General features: G+C 43.9%; 1 protein-coding gene across 5 annotated transcripts in view; it reads right to left on the bottom strand.

The window, feature by feature from the left end:
• LOC116940582 (uncharacterized) overlaps positions 1 to 17078 on the bottom strand; it is a 31827-nt gene extending 14749 nt beyond the window's left edge. Inside the window, exons 1-7 of one of the 5 annotated variants that reach the window (XM_032950572.2) lie at positions 16928 to 17078; positions 13685 to 13753; positions 10103 to 10237; positions 9023 to 9123; positions 8224 to 8369; positions 4533 to 4764; positions 2383 to 2603 (exon numbers count right to left, since the gene is read on the bottom strand). In XM_032950572.2, coding sequence (XP_032806463.2) covers positions 2383 to 2603; positions 4533 to 4764; positions 8224 to 8369; positions 9023 to 9123; positions 10103 to 10224 — 822 coding nt within the window. In that variant the 5' untranslated portion in view covers positions 10225 to 10237; positions 13685 to 13753; positions 16928 to 17078. Of the gene's footprint in view, positions 1 to 2382; positions 2604 to 4532; positions 4765 to 8223; positions 8370 to 9022; positions 9124 to 10102; positions 10238 to 13684; positions 13754 to 15789; positions 16217 to 16927 lie in introns of those variants that run through there. The other 4 variants (XM_032950570.2, XM_032950571.2, XM_032950569.2 and 1 more) reach the window with 4 other exon arrangements.
• Between the last annotated feature and the right edge of the window lie 374 nt (positions 17079 to 17452).

Raw genomic sequence — 17452 nt, 5'->3', positions numbered from 1 at the left:
TACAAATATCGGGAATTGGTGGCATTGTGGTGAGTGCGCTACACTCTGAACCCGGTGACCTGAGTGTAATTCTCAGCCAGGGCGAACATCAGTGGCGAGTGATATCCGACCAAATTGTGGCCCTACCCCTGCCCACCCCCCCCCCGACCCATCACCAACCCATAGCGACCAGCGTGGTGAAGTATAGTCAAACAACCCCCGTGGCCGACACAGCAAGGGGAGGCCTTCATCTGGCAGTGGGTTGACATATGGCAGGACATTATAGTCATCATGAGTTACCAATAAATAGTACTGTAGTTAATAAATATAATGGGGAAACATGGTATTACATACGTTGTATGGTAATGTTTCGACATGAGTTTACCATAAGATTGATACATGTGGAATGAAATCTAAAGCACTGAACAAAAGCCTCTCTACGCATCAAAACAACATTACGTATCCAAGCTTAAGACAAATCAAACCTAACAAGCTCTGTCACGGCTAATTAAAATTCTTCTTAAAACACTGGGGACTTGAAAAATAACACACAGTGTTGTCGCCTTGCCTCCGCTGACATCCTGATGAAATATTTAATGGCATGATTGATGTGTACATTTACCAGTTTTGGACAAAGCTAAGAAACATTTAATTATTGTCAGATTAGAGTAATCGTTTTGTTGTTCAGTGGTTCTTCAAAGCAAAAAAAAATGGTCTGCACCTGGCGAATGTGTATAGACGAAATGGTCTTTGGCATATAAAATGACCCCCTCAAGTGGAAATGAACCAATCATTACTTACTTCTGGTGATAAAAAGTGCTGTAGAATTTAATTGCCAGTCAAATAGCAGGCCCGTGCGAGTGGAGCCGGCAAGCGCTAATTAATCTGTACCGGGAATGAAAAGGCATTGGTTCTAAAAGACCTGGGACTAAAGAAACACACAAAATTGCCAAAAATCTGTTCTAAGCACAAGTGCCACTCTCCGCTTTCACATGGGAACCAAGTGCTATCTAGCCAGCTGGCCATGCAATCTGTCTGGGCATCACAGCTGTAGCAAAGAGGAGCTAATACATTTTTTTCTTGCAATGTGCAGCAGGGGGGGGGGGGGCGGAACCACCCACAATGGCTTACCAATGTAACTATTGTGTTAGCTTTTAAAGAGCGCCGATACATTCAATAACAATTTACATGCGTGCATTTGAATCGTTAAGATTACACAGAAAAAAAGGCACAATAGGTTTGGAATTAATAAACTGTTAAGATTTTCGTTTAAAGTATTAACAATCGAACATCAAATTCGCGGATATTTTACCTGCATGGTGGGTGCAATCCCGTGGGCGTAATGTATTTTACTTATTTATTACGTAAAAAAGAAAGCAACCGTGCACTTTTGAACCAGAGTGCAGAGATGTAGACTTCGGAACGTGCACATGTAAACATGAATTAAAATTTACATACGCTAAAACAAGGAAATTAATTATATACCTCTCCATCTGACAAGGCAATTACACAGGCTCATAATGAGCCGCTGCTGCTCCCTACTGCCTGCAGACGATATCGCTTAAAGGCCTGCAGGTAATAATAATCGTTTTGTGATTTGTCACGGATGATGAGACTAAACAATTTGCAATTAGAGGACCAGGTTTGTATGATAACATAGCAAGGACGGTTTAAAGACATCTCTGCACGTGCAGTTAATTTCATAATTAGGGGGTTTGCACGCTGCAGTTGAAGATGATCGTTTATGATTGACTTGGTTGGAAAGCGAATAGCTTCATCCAACGTGCGTCGATCTTTACCCAGGCCGAATTGCTGTACGACGGCACAGTAACGTTTTATATACGGCGTGCAAACAACTTCACCGTCCGTCATCTTCGTCTGCGAAATAATTCCAAAAGGCTATATATATACAGTCGCCAAGTAATTACGGTTACCAACATAACAAGAGATATGGCCGTTTCCATGGCTTCTCAAAAGCTCAAAGGGCTCTCACCTGGTGAAGGAAAGAACAATGTCTTGCATTGACAATCACTGGGGATGAGACGGAAGGGGACGAGAGGGGGACGAGAAGGAGGACGAGAAGGAGGACGGGAAGGGGGATGAGAGGGGATGAGAGGGGGGAGATGGGACGAGAGGGGGACGAGAAGTGGGATGAGTGGAGATGAGAAGGAGGACGGGAAGGGGGATTAGAAGGGATGAGAAGGGGGAGATGGGACGAGAGGGGGACGGGAAGGGGGATGAGAGGGGATGAGAAGGGGATGTGAGGGGATGAGAAGGGGACGAGAAGGGGACGAGACGGGGACAAGAAAGGGACGCGATTGAGGACCGACGGGGTCCACATAGCACAGAGAACAAGACTCAAACCTACAGCGTTGCCTGGGTGCCGAGTGTTTCCGTCGTTACCTGCGGGGTGTAGCCGAGAATGGCCCACACGTAGCCCATGGTGGCATTCCTCTGGTGGGAGAACTCAAGCAGCTCCGTCTCCTTGCGGTCCAGGGCCACGCTGGGGCAGCCGTTGTAATCCCCGAGCAGACGCATGCCTCCCTGAAGCTCCACTACGTCCCACGTGCCTATGCCACGCAGCGCGCTCTGACACTCCTTCAGCTGTTGGTACGAAAGGTGCCCTAAAAGAAACCATTGGGGCAAAAAAAAAAATACTCCTAAATGTTTAATTCATCTGAAAAATTTGCCGGTGATCTGGCCTACATATTTAATTTCAGATGATCTGGAAATGTTTTTTTTTTTTCGAATTGATCCGAAGGAGTGAGGTTACAAGAAATGATTTACAAATTGTAAATGTTGTGGGTTTACACTCCAACACACCGGTGTGCCTAAATAGTAACTAATTGGAATATTTTATTTCCGTGACAACCCTTACTAATGGACCATATCAAGTGGTGGTGGGTTAACGACACATGTACGCAATTTAACCCAGAAAAAACCCCTTAAGGATGTTATGTCACTTCCACTATGTTATGACCGCACATTTGTTCATGTGAAATATCCAGAACCCCAGAAAATCTAAAACAGTCCTTAAACATGGAAAAATCTGAAAATGTTAATCAAAAACTCATCTGTGATATACATACACAGGTCTATAGTTTGTATGTCACGTAAAATTACTTTCTAAAGCATATGTACATGTACAGCTCGTTTTTTTGTGAACCCACTTCTGGATGAGGGCCCCCCCCCCCCATTGTGGGCTGTGTTAAATATTTTGACCATACTACATCACGCACTGGTTGGTAAAGGAGGGGTGAGTGCTCGTGCCCACAACATCTACTACACCCGTCTTTTGTGCATGGCGGTCACCCACCTAAGCACTACCCAGGCTCAACCCCTGCTTGGTCTCCGAGATCTGATGAGATCAAAAGTATCGCGTTTAATTTGGCTGTCGCCGAACGCAAGGAAACCCGTTATTTAATCAGTTTCTAGAGGTTAGCGAGTTGAGGGCCTGAAACCAGTCAACAATGACTAAACATAAACAAATTAAATTTAATTTGGAGAAATTCTGCTCCGAGGCTTAAAAATGTCAGTTTGCTTGACACGTGATATACACTCTTTGCAAGGCATATAATGGTGTGTCCCTAGTGTGGATAAGGAGGCCTTTTGAAGTGAAAACAGGAAGTAGTTCCAATCTGTCATTTTCCGGGGCTATTCACCGACACAGTGTGATGCACTGTCATCTGCGGAGTTCTGAAATGGAATATTTTCTCTACTCATGACTTGATGGCAAGACCACCATTGTAATAGGATTGGTGAAATAAAATATAAAAGAAAAAATATTTGGCAAGGTTTGCACATTGATTGCCCTCCATATATATTTGCACATTGAGGACAGTGTTATATTTTTTATTTAAAGCTTTCGTAACTGCAGGGATTCATATTCTTGGTTCTTTCAGTAAAGTCACGTAGAAGGGAAACAACAAAATAATAAAAATATAAAACAATAAAATTCTCACCACGTTTCGACTGCAACACAAGCAATCATCATCAGGTGTGTATTATTTTGTTGTTTTTATTGTTTCCCTTCTACGTGACTTACCGAAAGAACCAAGAATATGACAGTGTTATTGATTATTATTTTGGAACATGCGCAAGCAAATGTTCTATTTTTCAGATGACGTGTACAAAATTTGGAATCACATTTACAAACGGTTCTCAGGAAGCCCTGAAATCGCCTGCTCACGCCAACGCTGGCGAAAGGGCCTCGCCCTAAAGGCATCTCTCAGACAGCCCTTCCACAGATGGTAATTAGCCTACTCTTTCACACTGGCTAGACCGCCTTGGATGAGGCCGGGGTTCCCACACTTTGCCCCACCACACGTGACCTACCGATTGGCTAACTGCGGTGTACCCATTGACACTGTCAGGTGGACGTAAGTAGGGGGGAGGGGGGTACTTAAGGAACGTGCTCCGTCGTTTCAACTGCCGCGTCAGAAGATTAAATCAGAGCGGCGACCTCTGGACTGCAGTGTGATATCATTACACCATGGCAGCATGGTCTATAACAACATAAACCTTTAACATGCCTTGATCTGTAGAAATCTCACCCGTTATCCAGTACGGTGTTATCGCATCAGTTAAACTTGTAAGGTATGAGTCCTGAAAACAGAGCATGACGCTGTCCACATCTTCCGGCCCAACAACGTCCTCCTCGTGCTTCTGTAACTCAGCTTCTAATTGGCATTTGGGATTAATGAAGATAACCTTATGATGCATCTGCTTCTTCTTGATGCCCACACCTTTCTCGACAAGGAAATTCCAAAGATTTTCTATCTTTTTCTGAAAAACAACAAAAAAAAACAAAGAATGACCGTACTATTACATAACGCAAATAATTATTTTGTGTTACATATGATATCATTTTGTGTCGAACTGGCACACTTATCTTAAAGAGTGCATCCTTGCCTATAACAACACCAGCATTTATTCAAGAAATCCTGACTGCTGATGAGACAAAACTCGTTCAGCGTTTGCTTTCATTGAACCAAGGCTGCTGAAACTATGCACTCCCAGAAGGCCTTGTGGTTGACGGGAAGCATAAAACATACATTCATTAATTTTACGTGGAGAGACAGATGTATGGAGATATGTCTTCCTTTTTGTTTTTCTTTCTTTTTTTTTACAAAACGAAGGCCCGTCACAGCACATCACAGGACTCGTTACAACCCGACCGTAGTTGTTTGCGTGGGATACTCCCAATGCAGCTCTACCATCTGACATAGAGTAGGTGTTTACAGTTGGGCCGCGTAGCTCTCCAATGTGTTTCCGTCATGTACCGTGTGTTGTTCGGGATGGTGTCGGATGTTCCATTCCACGTGCTGAGAGCTACAAAGTGACCATGTGTTTTCCAAATATAGCCTTACTCTTCAACACTCAACAGCACGTGGTAGGTGGGGTTAGATAAGATTTGACTGCCGTACTTTTTAGCGTGACCATTAAACCACCATATTCATCATCAGCGATGATCAGTCCGCTGCTGGATGAAGACCTCTCTAATCTAATGTTATACTTATAGAGCGCCTTCACTCAAGACGCTTGACGTAGTTTGATAAACGATGACAGAATAGAATGATTTAGATGGCAGGGTCGTGCAAGGATTTATGAATGAGAGCCCACGATAGGGGGTACTTGGTGATCACAAAAGGGTCGGGGAGGGATGGGAAGGAGAGGAGGGGCGATGGGAGGGAAAAGGAAGAGAAGGGGCATGAGACAAGGGGTACGCTTTAAGCCGTTGCCATCTTCCATAGTCCTGTCATTTCAAAATCAAAGTCACCCCTGCATGCGAGTAGTTGAAATTGTCACTCCATCTCCACGGCGAATGCGAGCATTTTCTCTCTTGGCTGCCATTATGTTGTTATTCTGGACCATCGGCAATCATCCCTTCTAGCGACGTGTCCCGCCATGGTCCACTTTCATTTCTTATCAGTCAAAATGAGATCTGTCTCGAACTTACCCATGTTCTCGAGAACATGTGTTCCTCTTTCTGTCGCCATGAGCAATTCCAATAATCCATCCCTCCATGCCAATAGGACATTACGTGTGCACATAGACGAAGCACAAAGCTAATGCTATATTTTTTTCACGGAAAGTACAGCAGATGGGCTGCAACTATGGGTGACTTAAACCATTACCGACAAAGAAACGGTGCTGTATAAAGTCTACTCGTAGGTAACTGTTTTTGATTCAATGTAATATTGGGGGAGGCAGTGATGCAGTGGTTAGCTCTGAACCCGGCATCCCGAGTTAAATTTCCTGCCACGACAGACACTAATGGCGAACGATATCTGAATCAGTCCAGGACTCCACTTTTACCAACCAGCACTGATCAGCATGATGAAATACAGTCAAACAACCCCCATGTCTAACACAGTGTGGAGAGCCCTTCATCCCCCATCAGACAGATACAAGGCTGAATATTACAATTATTACTTTAATGATTATAAACCAACAGTATTACTTTAATGGTACATTTTTAAAACACAACTTCATTGTTTTACTGCAGACGAATGCAAATTCAGATGCCCTTTTAAACCACTGCAAAGACCCAATCATACGTGGCTGATTACCATTCAGAATTATTGTCCATTACATTTAAGGATATGAAGAAAATCGAAGCAACCATTAACCATGTAACATGCCGTGGCGTTTCTATTTTAAATGTATATATTTTTTCCCAACAATACAACTTGAATGGAGTATCTGAAACATTAACAAATATGCCTGTTGTAGACGGGGTATGAACTCTGAATCGTCCCGGTATAATTGTAGTCATGCAGTGCACAAATAAAGGCCCTTGGCACAAAGCACCATAGGCATTATATTATTATTTCTGCCACCGCACTCTCAAGTTGAACAGAGGTAATTCACAGCGCATCTTCATTTTCTGTTTAAACGTAATTGAAAAACGGAAAGGTCCTTGTATCCCATTGTACGTGTAGTGGGCCGCCGAAGAAAAGCTGGGACATTTTCCACCCTTTGTTCACACTATTACAAATACGTCCCTTTATAACCATGTTTTTCGGTCTGTAATCAGAGCCTTCATCTCTCTACCCTGCAAGCCACAGCTGTCTTTCTCCACTTAATATCAAGTTTGGAGACAGAAGAGAGATCCCTCTGTCCTTGCTTGCCGTAATTGGAGTACGCCGATAAGAAATAAACTACAGGATGCACGGTAAATGCACACTTTGAGTGAATGATGCCTTCAGCATTAATATGCTATCTTCATGCTCCCTTAAAATTATTTCCAAGATCTATTTCACATTCCTAAACTTAATGGATCCATAACTGTACAAACTATGTGCATCTTTCAGTTATTGTAAAATATGAGGGGGTTATTAAAAAATATGAAGTCCACGGTCATTATCGTGCTTAAAAGGCTCTTATTTATCGGGTGTAACCAAATCTCCAGAAATGCGAAAATTTCGAAATGACCCCTAATCAGGGAAATATTTGATGTCAGATTGTCTTTCGACAGTCACCAAAATGTTTGACTTTATCTCCAAGGCACTGAATGCAGGTCCTCATCGGTCTAATTTCACTTAAATCAAACTCTCATCATCCTGATAAGATCTCAATTGGTATCACTGCAACGAAGAAAAGCACTTCCTACGAACGCAGAAATCCTATTTTTATCCATGAAGGAAATAAAGTAATGCGTAATTACGGGACCCAGAAAATAGGAAACAATAACGAAAGGTATCCACTAAGTGCAAACCCCTGGATTATAATTATTTTTTTGCAATTTAAAGAAGGCAATATTTGGTGATTGTGTTGTGCCAATATGGACAAATAGATGCTATGAGCCGGGCTGTGGAGTTGACAGCAGCGGAGGGCAGAAGGAGTGGAGTGCGACTGAAGGTGAGATGTAAGGACGTGGTGGAGCGAGGTATGAGCACAGTGGCTGTGACAGGAAAAGAGGCGCAGTGCAGAAGCACATGGAGAAAGAAAATCCTAGTCACTAACCCCATGCGGCAATGGGACGTTTGGCTTAGAATAGCTGAAAGTTATGCCTATATGTCCACTGTATTATGCGGTGGTTAAAATTCTTCGAGCCAGTAATAATCACAATCCGTGAGGCTAAGCTGAAACTAATGATTATGAAAAGGTTGGAACTGACAAAAAACATTTCTGTAACCTTATACGTACGGCGTATGTTTTTTCATGCAAACAATCATCATTGGCCGGTTAAATATATTTACACCGACGTACGAGGGTTACAAGCACAAGTGAAATGTTTACCTTAATGTCGAGCAGGGGGTCTGGGTGCTGGACACTTCTTGAGAATTCCCCAGCCACCTCCCCCTTGTGCTTAACAAGCCAGTGCTTGCCATCTCGGCTCACCTCTCCCACCCAATTCTTCACGTCGATACAAAAGATTCCCTTCCCTGGCAAGAGACGGCAGGGCCGTTGATTACGCGACGATGCCAAAAGCCACATACGGCAGCGAGCACTGGCTTGATTATCAAGGAGAGAAAAGTGTGCACACACACACATCCGCGATCAGACAAACCCTGCAAACTACTATTGCGATGTGGGAAAAGACGCAGAGAAGATATGACATACCGGGAAATAAATAAATAAATATGCACTGCATTGATCAATAACACCATGACCTTAAAAGGAACAATGCGTAACAGGTGATGTTTTGGGCAATGTTATGTGCTACGAAGGGCCATTGCCCAATACGTGGCCTATAATAATTTTTTCCTTTTAAGGCAGTGCTATCAACGAATATGATGAGTTTCCTTGTCAATTGCACCTCCGATTAGCACGGGTGGCTACGTACGGTGCGAAGAAAGTTCAACATACATACACACACACCTACGTGACTGTGCTTGTGCACCGCTGCCAAAGGAGCATCACCAATTGATTTGTCCTGCATAGATTTCTGCGGTTCTATTGTATAGCTCTCAATTCAGTTGTTGGAGAAGCTCGCATCACGTGGAGCGAAACGTTGGACATTAGCACCGAGCAATCCGAGGTGCAACCAAATGAAGGCAATGTGGAGAAGCATGGTCACCATTGCCCTCGGACTGACCTGTGAGGACAACCAAACTGATTTCTTGCTTTACTTTTTGAAACCGGTCAGGGATTCGCAGACCACAGAAAATGCTGTCGTTTGTCATCTTGCAAACATTCCTAGTTGGGAGGAAAAGAAACGCCAGGCGTGGTGAGATGCTCACAATTACGGCATCGGGGCCACCGAAGCCTTGCACATGAATCTGTATTAAAAACAAAAACGAGTAGCTGGTCTAAGCCTGGTCACGAATGACTGCACACACAAAAAACACACACACACTCGTGTTGAATTCGGCTAAACTCCGGTTCTGATATTTCAAATATCGGTTTGTTACGTGGCAAACATTACTCTCATGTGCAGAGTGGGTAGGAGAATACTGCCCTCTATTGTGCTGATCAGAGGTCACTTGAAGGCAAGGCCATAGCCATGGAGTCAACATTGGGGGGAGACCAAATCTTGCAGGGTGTCTGGGGGTCTCAACCCAGAAAAATATCTAAATTTGAAAACTAATTTCCTGCCAAAAATATTTTAAAAATTCACTAACATATGGGATGGACTTTTTATTTATTTTTTACAATAATGTCTAATAGTGTATTGTATTACATTGCTCTGTCTTTTCTTTTTTTTACCTTTTCTTGTTTAATTGTATGTAATCGCAGAGATTAGGGATTAATAAAGTACAACCATAACCACAATCATATAAACAGAAATCTCGGCATTGATTTATATGAAGGCCAGATATTGTGGCCAAGGTTTAGCAGATTGTTGTTTTTATTTACATAGCATGGCAATTTTTTATAGCAATATATGGGGGGGGGGACATATTGAGCATATTTGAATATCCCCCCCCCCCCATATATATTATAATTACGGCCTTGCTTGTAGGAATCTCAGAGCGAGCTCTGTTGATATCCACTTCCGTGGGCCGTCGTCTAACGCCAAGGGGCTGCGCTGTTCTGCGGGAGACCTCAATTGATGCCTCGTCTCAAGGCATGACACCGATGGCACAATTGGGATAAAGTTAGGGGGGGGTGGGGAAATTACCAAAAAAAATCTAACATAAGAGAAAAAAAGTAGCTGGCGAGATTTTTTTCTTACCGAAGATTTGTGGCCAGTTGTTGCAGGGCTTTCCGTTCCTGTTGCACATCTTCACTCTCCTTGTGACAAACAGGTGTGCTCGCCAGCTGCGCCTGCAGCAAGCGGTTGTTAATCTTCAACATGACTGCTGCAGAACTGGAAATCACACAAAGTCACAATGCAAGGAGCACAATAGAGTACAGTGTGGATAATGACATTGGGGAGTGGTGGCTCGGCGGTTAGCGCACTGCACTGGCGAACCGGGGTGCGTAGCCAATATGCATTTGTAGGTGTCCAGACACTCCCTACTATGTTTAAATATCTTTATTTATTTCATATAAAAGAAACAGCCACAAATGTTGCACCCCTGGTCGGCACAAAGACAAATATCCCTCCTTAAAGACGATTGGGGCAAGTGCTGTAAGCGAGCACCTATGAAGGCCAGCATGACACACGAGGGGGTGGGTGACCTGCACCGTGCCTGACCGCCTTTGTCTCCCCAGTGGTGATGTTTACACACCGCACCTGGTACTGATTTGAGGTTGAGTCGACCTTGGGGGGAGGCTCAGAATCGATTCAGATATTTGCCACGGCTATTGAACTCGGCTCGTTGGGTTAATAATGGGTGCCCTTGTGGCGAGATGTTATCTCCCTCGCCTGGTATGCAGGAGGTCATGGGTTTCAATCCAGACCCTGACGATGCCTGTGTATTTGGAGTTTGCATGTTCTCTCTTTCTCCCCGTGGTCGCATGGATTTTTCTCCGGGTTCCTCACAGGGTTTTCCCTCCACATTTAGACACGTGCGTTTATATTATTTGGCTGATATAAACACATTTCCACATGATAAGCCAGTCAGTTGAGCTTTTGTTTGTGGCCTAATAGCTCAGTTGGCCTTACCTGGTAAAATAAGAAAATAGTTAAAAGTATGAATACTCGAAGAGGCATCAGCAGATACCACATGCAATGTTGACACTTCTACATGAAGAATTCGGCCAAAAGTCAGCTCCATTTTAACCACGTGCACATTCTTAGAGCAGCAAGTCAGAAAGCCAAGTCACACGCAAACAGTAACACAAACCTCTAACGCTGGGAACACAGGCCACAAACAACCTAAATATAGACAGAGGTTGTGGCATACTGCTTGGGTTATTGCGGGCTATCATATATGCACATCAATTACAAATGCCATGGGATGTTGAGTCTCGTGCCTATTCTAAAATAAGGATTCATGGAAAAGGATTTGTTTTCCCGGCAGTGGGCACAGTATTAATTCCATGTTTGTTTACCATGCATCAGCACACACCATTTTACCCTCATAAATGATAATATTGCGGGTCGTTATCAAACCACTGCTGGATGAAGGCCTCACCATGCTATACGACAGTCATGGGGTATTCTTTAAACATACTTCACCACGTTGGTCAATGTGGGTTGGTGAAGACGGGCGTCCAGGACTGGTTCAGATATCACTCGCCACGAATATTAGCCAAGGCCGGGATTCAAAATTAGGTTGCTTGGCTCATTGCGTAGCACACTAGCCACTGTAGTGCCACTGCATCGCCACACATTATCAGCAAATGTAACATGATTAACATGTCTGTGATTTCAGCAGTTTACAGTGCACGAACATGTGTTTATTACATTTATTCAATAGTGCGCATATGTTTAAATACAGAATTAAATTGAATCACAGAAAAAGAAACACTTGGATCAGAGAATACAGTATATTCATAAAGCCTACGTATTAAATACAGTATATGGTGGTTAAATGCATAATTCAAACGGGTTAAGAAAAGTAAGTTTGTTCGGGCAGGACACATCAGCCAAGGAATGGAATATATCTTGAGAGGATTTTCACTGAAGAGATTAACGGATGAAATCAGCTCATGTGCAGGTGGTACAGCATGTGACTTGTTACATTGCAGGACTATGTATGTGTGTTGAATTTCTTTCGCACTGTACGCAGCCAACCGTGCTAATCAGAGATGGCTTGTGGAGACCTTCAACCAGCAGTGAATTGATCATGGCTGAAGATGATGTATTAAAATGCCCCTCGCTTAGAACTTACTCAACGGGTAACAAAAGATACGATTGTAATTTAGTTGGCATCATTTACCATTTATTTACCCACTCATTAACTACCCCAACATACGTAACTTCAAACTCTTAATGGCTTTATAGACGGTACATCTTTGAGTCAATTCATCTCAAATTTACTGCATAGTGTAGTGGGATTTCCAAGAACACAGCGTATGCAAGGCACACGTGTGTGATGGTAATTTTGGGTCACTGCAAAAGGCAATTAAAGCTATAATTAATGTATACAATAGAGTAATCATGCATATACCCTTTCCAGCCCCTGTTAAGTAATCCAGTCGAAGGCACCTACAATTTATGGGCACAATAACATGCACTGTGTAAGGAGTAAGGAGGTTTCTCTATGTTCAAGTTGAAAGTTATAACTGGAAAGAAAACAAAAACCCCACAATATATGGAACAGAAACAACATCTCAATCACCAGACCAGCACCTTGGTGATACTTGGTATTTAGGTCTGCATTATTGTAATGATGATGCTGATTGCTGGTTATTGAGACTGTTAGAGAAGGCAAAGACTTGGGGAGGCCTTCATCCAGCAGTGGGTTGATCATGGCTTATGATGGTGTGATGATGATGATGAAAAAACTGAACGAGGGGTGGTATTATTTTAATATAGGGCACAATGAAGGGTGTACAAATGGAGCATATGCATTAAAGTGATCTTTTTTTGTACATAGATCAATGTCCTAATGGGACAATGAGTGTAAGCACTGGTGGCAGAACAGGTGGAACTTGGGATGAATGGAAGAGTGCACGTTAATATGAATAAAGAGATGCAAATCAAATAGAGGCACAAAACCACGTGAAAGACAATGGCACTCCAAGGAGCAATTCAATAACAAGACACTTTTAAATCTGGATTGAAAAGTATTTTTTAAACTGCTTTTTGTGTTTAGTTTGTTGTCCTCCGATTAGCGCGGTTGGTTACGTACGGTGCGAAAGAAGTTCAACATGCATACAGCAGAACTATGTCAATATTCATACCAACATGTATCAACCATGATCAATCTACTCCTGGACGAAGGCCTAACCAAAATGACTGCCATGCTTCACGGTCCCACAATGCATCACCCACCCACCACCTGCACGCAAGCCAAACCCAATGCTCCATCTCTACGGTGGATGCACCGAAGGCACTTTCGTTTCATTGGCTGCCACCTAGTCATTATCTTTGCCCACCGGCTATCAACCCTTCGAGAGAATTAACCAGAGGCATGTAATGGCCCTTTATTTTCCCAGAAAAGCCTCATAGAGTCTCAAGACTCTTTTTCAGTATGGTGCTGCTACTTTGGGATGTCTGGCCAATTCCATTATTGACTTGTTTGGTTTAATGTTGGAATAAACAAGAGAAAACCCACCACACATATGATGGGGGGAGGGTTAACACGAAAAGCTCTGCAAAGATATACGCAATGACCCACTGCTGTATTGCCATCTCCTGGCCACCTTGCAGCCCTGGCCTGCAACCCTGGTGCACCAGGCAGTCTCTCATCCAAGTACTCACCTGGCTAAACAAGGTAGTCTCTCATCCAAGTACTAACCAGGCTCAACCCTGTTTAGCTTCTGGAATCTGCTGAAGTTGGGCACGTTCAAGATGATTTTGGCACCGTCAGTGGACATGCAATACAAAACGGGGTCACGTGGTGTTTGTAAAAAAAAGCGTGAGTACTATTACTTAATGGCTACTTTCCAGGTATGTCGGCTTCAGTGCTGATATAGATCTCAGCTCAGCATATTTCAGCCTGGTCAGTAATTTGATGGAAGATGGCAATGCTGTATCAGCACTGAAACTGATCTTTCTGGTCACGATATTTTCCAAGAAAGGCAATCAAATCGAAAGACTTAAAAGTAAATTACGTTAGCAACTAATACTAAATTAATAAAAAAATGAACGGCGCTCTGTCAATCCACTGCTGGAAGAGGGCCTCCCCACTACTCTGTGGTTTATTTGACCATACTTCAAGCTGGTAAGTGCGGGTTGGTGTGCAATTGGGAGCATAGGTGCACATCATTTTTATTGCATCGCCCTCTACTGCCCACCACGTAGAATCGCAGCCTACAACACCTGTTTATGAGTGGTTGCATGTCACTAATAAAATCACTATCCAGGCGTCAACTTGCTTAGCTTCCGAGATCTGACAGGATCGGGCGCATTGTTGGTAATTTTGTCATAGGCAGCAATAAGAAAACAAAAGAACAAGAAAAATATATATATATTCTTAGTTTTTTCGGTAAAGTCACGTTGAAGAGAAACAACAAAATAACAAAATATATATAAAACAATAAAAAATTCTCACGACGTTTCGACCATAACTCGAAACGTCGTGAGAATTTTTTATTGTTTTATATATATTTTGTTATTTTGTTGTTTCTCTTCAACGTGACTTTACCGAAAAACTAAGAATATGAATTACTGCAGTCACGAAAGCTTTAAATCAAAACAAGAAAAATCTTCAGAAAATAAATCAAATAGGCAGAAAAATACAACGGTAGCAGACGTAATATAAAGATGCATTATGAAATAGCCCTACCTCTGACATGAGTAGCCCTAATCTGCACTGACTGCTTCAGTCAGATGTTTGTCAGGCTCAGCCGACAGTATTTTCCACAACACAAATACGCCCACTAACCAAAACAAGCTACCATCAAACAACGTAAAAGCAGACAGCCCATATAATATTTCGTGTATCCTTACACGGCACCACATACCCTCTGGAGCAGCGGTTTCCAAACGTTCTTTCTTAAAGTGTTTCAACTCGCAGACTATACTCGCTATTTGAAATCGTACATTTCCTTCATGAGGGATGTAATTATTTGTCTTTTCCGCAGACTCACTGGCGTAGATTCGCGGACTACCAGCGGTTGCGTGAACTACCAGCGGTTGCGTTTACAAGCAATTGCAGGGCTGCACCTTTGTACTCACGCAACCCCCCATTAAAGCCACACAGTGAGATTATATAAACATGATACAGAAGCCGGATTCACCAACCCGCATTGACCAGCGTGGTGAAGTATGACCGAACCGAACCATCCCCTCCCATCCCACGACAAGTACGGCATGGTGGGGAAGCAGCCACCACCCCCCTCATCATCCAGCAGTGGATTGACAGAGGTCTGAGCAGGTACAACAACGGTGTGCGCAACTCACACTGCCAACAACAACAACAGCAGCAGCAGCAGCACGTGTTGTCAACCAATAATAACTCCTTACACCCAGAGCACGTGGAGCCGCTCAATTAAGCCGAGGAGCGAGCAGCTGATAACCGTGTTAATTGTATCACTTTTGTCCTCGTTTACTGCCATGAACACAAAGATTTCCAACACACCACCACCACCCCCCACCCTCCCGAAAGACAACCGCGGACCGCCGGGCCAGGCGCTGTTAGCGAGCACCTATGACTTCACGCAGCAGCAACAGCAACACCAACAGCCCGTGTCTGTGCGCACTGGGGTTGTCGTCTGGAACCACGGCCGTCTATCGGGTTCGCCTTCGTCGCCTCTCCCCAGTGGCGATGCTGTACGTGCGCACGCTGTGACCCGTGCACCTCCGAGACACCTCACACACGCGCGCAGATAAGAAGAGTACGGGCGGTTCCGACTGAACGTTACCTTCCCACCGCTCCGCGGCAGCTTGAGCTCGGGAGGGACAGAGCGCAGACTGAGTGGCGGGCCGTCCGATGTGCTCCGGCCAGCCGGTAAACAGAGTTGACGTAGCCCGAGCGATGAGGATACGTGACGAAGCCAGGAGCGGCGCGCCAACGTCATTTATACAGAAATAAGCACTGCGGCTAACGAGTGCGCTTGCTGCTTATCGAGGACGCGTCGCGCAGCAAAGTTAAGCAACGAGTATGGATGGCTGGGCAGGAAAACACATCGGTCCCTTCAGAGATGTCAACTGTTGTGTGTGTGTGTGTAGCCCAGTGGTCGAGACTAACGACGGAGTGACAGCCGAAGGAGGGAGCACAGTCGGGGCGATTAAATGAGTTTCGTGTGCAGGTGATGCACCGGGTTGTTACATCCGCGGGACAGTGAGAGTTGGCGACGCGGTTTGGGTAGGGCTTCATCCAGCAGTGGATAAGGTCATCGCGGCGAATAATCATGATGATGATGATGACGAGAACGCATGCAAGGATTCGCCCAGCCAAGATTCGATCAATTGTCACGAATCGGTGTTGCGATTCCACGTACAAACATCGATAAAGTCACGTAGAATGGAAATAAAATAATACAAATAAAACATAATAAAATAATATATGTTTTTTAATTATTTTATTTCTATTCTACGTGGTGACTTAACCGAAAGAACCAAGAAGATGAATCCCTGCAGTCACGAAAGCTTTAAATCGAAACATCGATGAGTTTATGTATCGGTTGCATTCGCCTCCTTGCATTGGGCTATCCAGCGTTGTTTTAAGTTGTCGTTAATACCATTTGAATAAAGGTAAATCAATGATAAATGCGCAGCCCTGCTATTACTTTCGACCCTGACGCTTGTATATTTGGAGTTTGCATGTTCTCCCCGTGGTCGCGTGCACTTTTCCACGGGTCCTCCGGTTTTTTTCCCCACCACATTTAGAAACACGCGTTTAGAGTATTTGGCTGCTTTAAATTTTCCACGCGAAAAGCCAACTTCGTTGAGCAATCATTTGTGGCCAGGTCGCTTCTGACCTGGCCACAAAAGAGCTGTGTAGCTCAGTTGGCCTTACCTGGTAAAATAAAAAAAAATAGTAGTAGTCGCAGTACTTACACGACTGTTGTCAGAAGGGCCACCACTAGAGAGGCATCTCTCGGGAGCCCGCTTCTTGAGGGTGTTTGGTTTACTTTTCCATGCCGGTCAGACGTCTTCGCAGAAGTGGGGAGTGCTCACACTTTGCTGCAGCACAGGCGACCTGCCGACTGAGTGTGGCAATCCAATTTCTATTCGTGGTTTTATAGAGGCGGGGTGGAGTATTTGAGACACTTGCTGTAATCGTTAAACTGCCGCGCCGAGAAATCGCATTGAACCGGCGATCTCTGAATTGAAAGTCCAGCGCGCTATCCATTGACACCGATCAGGAAATTATTATCACGTGAAATGTATTTCTGTATGTATAGTTGCATTCAACTTCTGTATTGACAGCAAGCAGAGCAGGTTATAGGATGGATACACCGTGTTTTAAAATAGTATTTTGAAGTTAGTATTATTGTTTAACATGTGTTGTGTTTCATAACACTTTTGAGACGGCACTCGGATACTTGAAGTCATCGGCAGTAAAACGCCTCGGGATGTTTT

This window comes from Petromyzon marinus, chromosome 9 (assembly GCF_048934315.1).
Source record: "Petromyzon marinus isolate PM22_M1 ecotype Great Lakes invasive population chromosome 9, UKy_Petmar_22M1.pri1.0, whole genome shotgun sequence".
NCBI lineage: Eukaryota > Metazoa > Chordata > Hyperoartia > Petromyzontiformes > Petromyzontidae > Petromyzon > Petromyzon marinus.
Note: the sequence above shows the minus strand (reverse complement) of the source record. Positions and strands in the feature narration are given on the sequence as shown.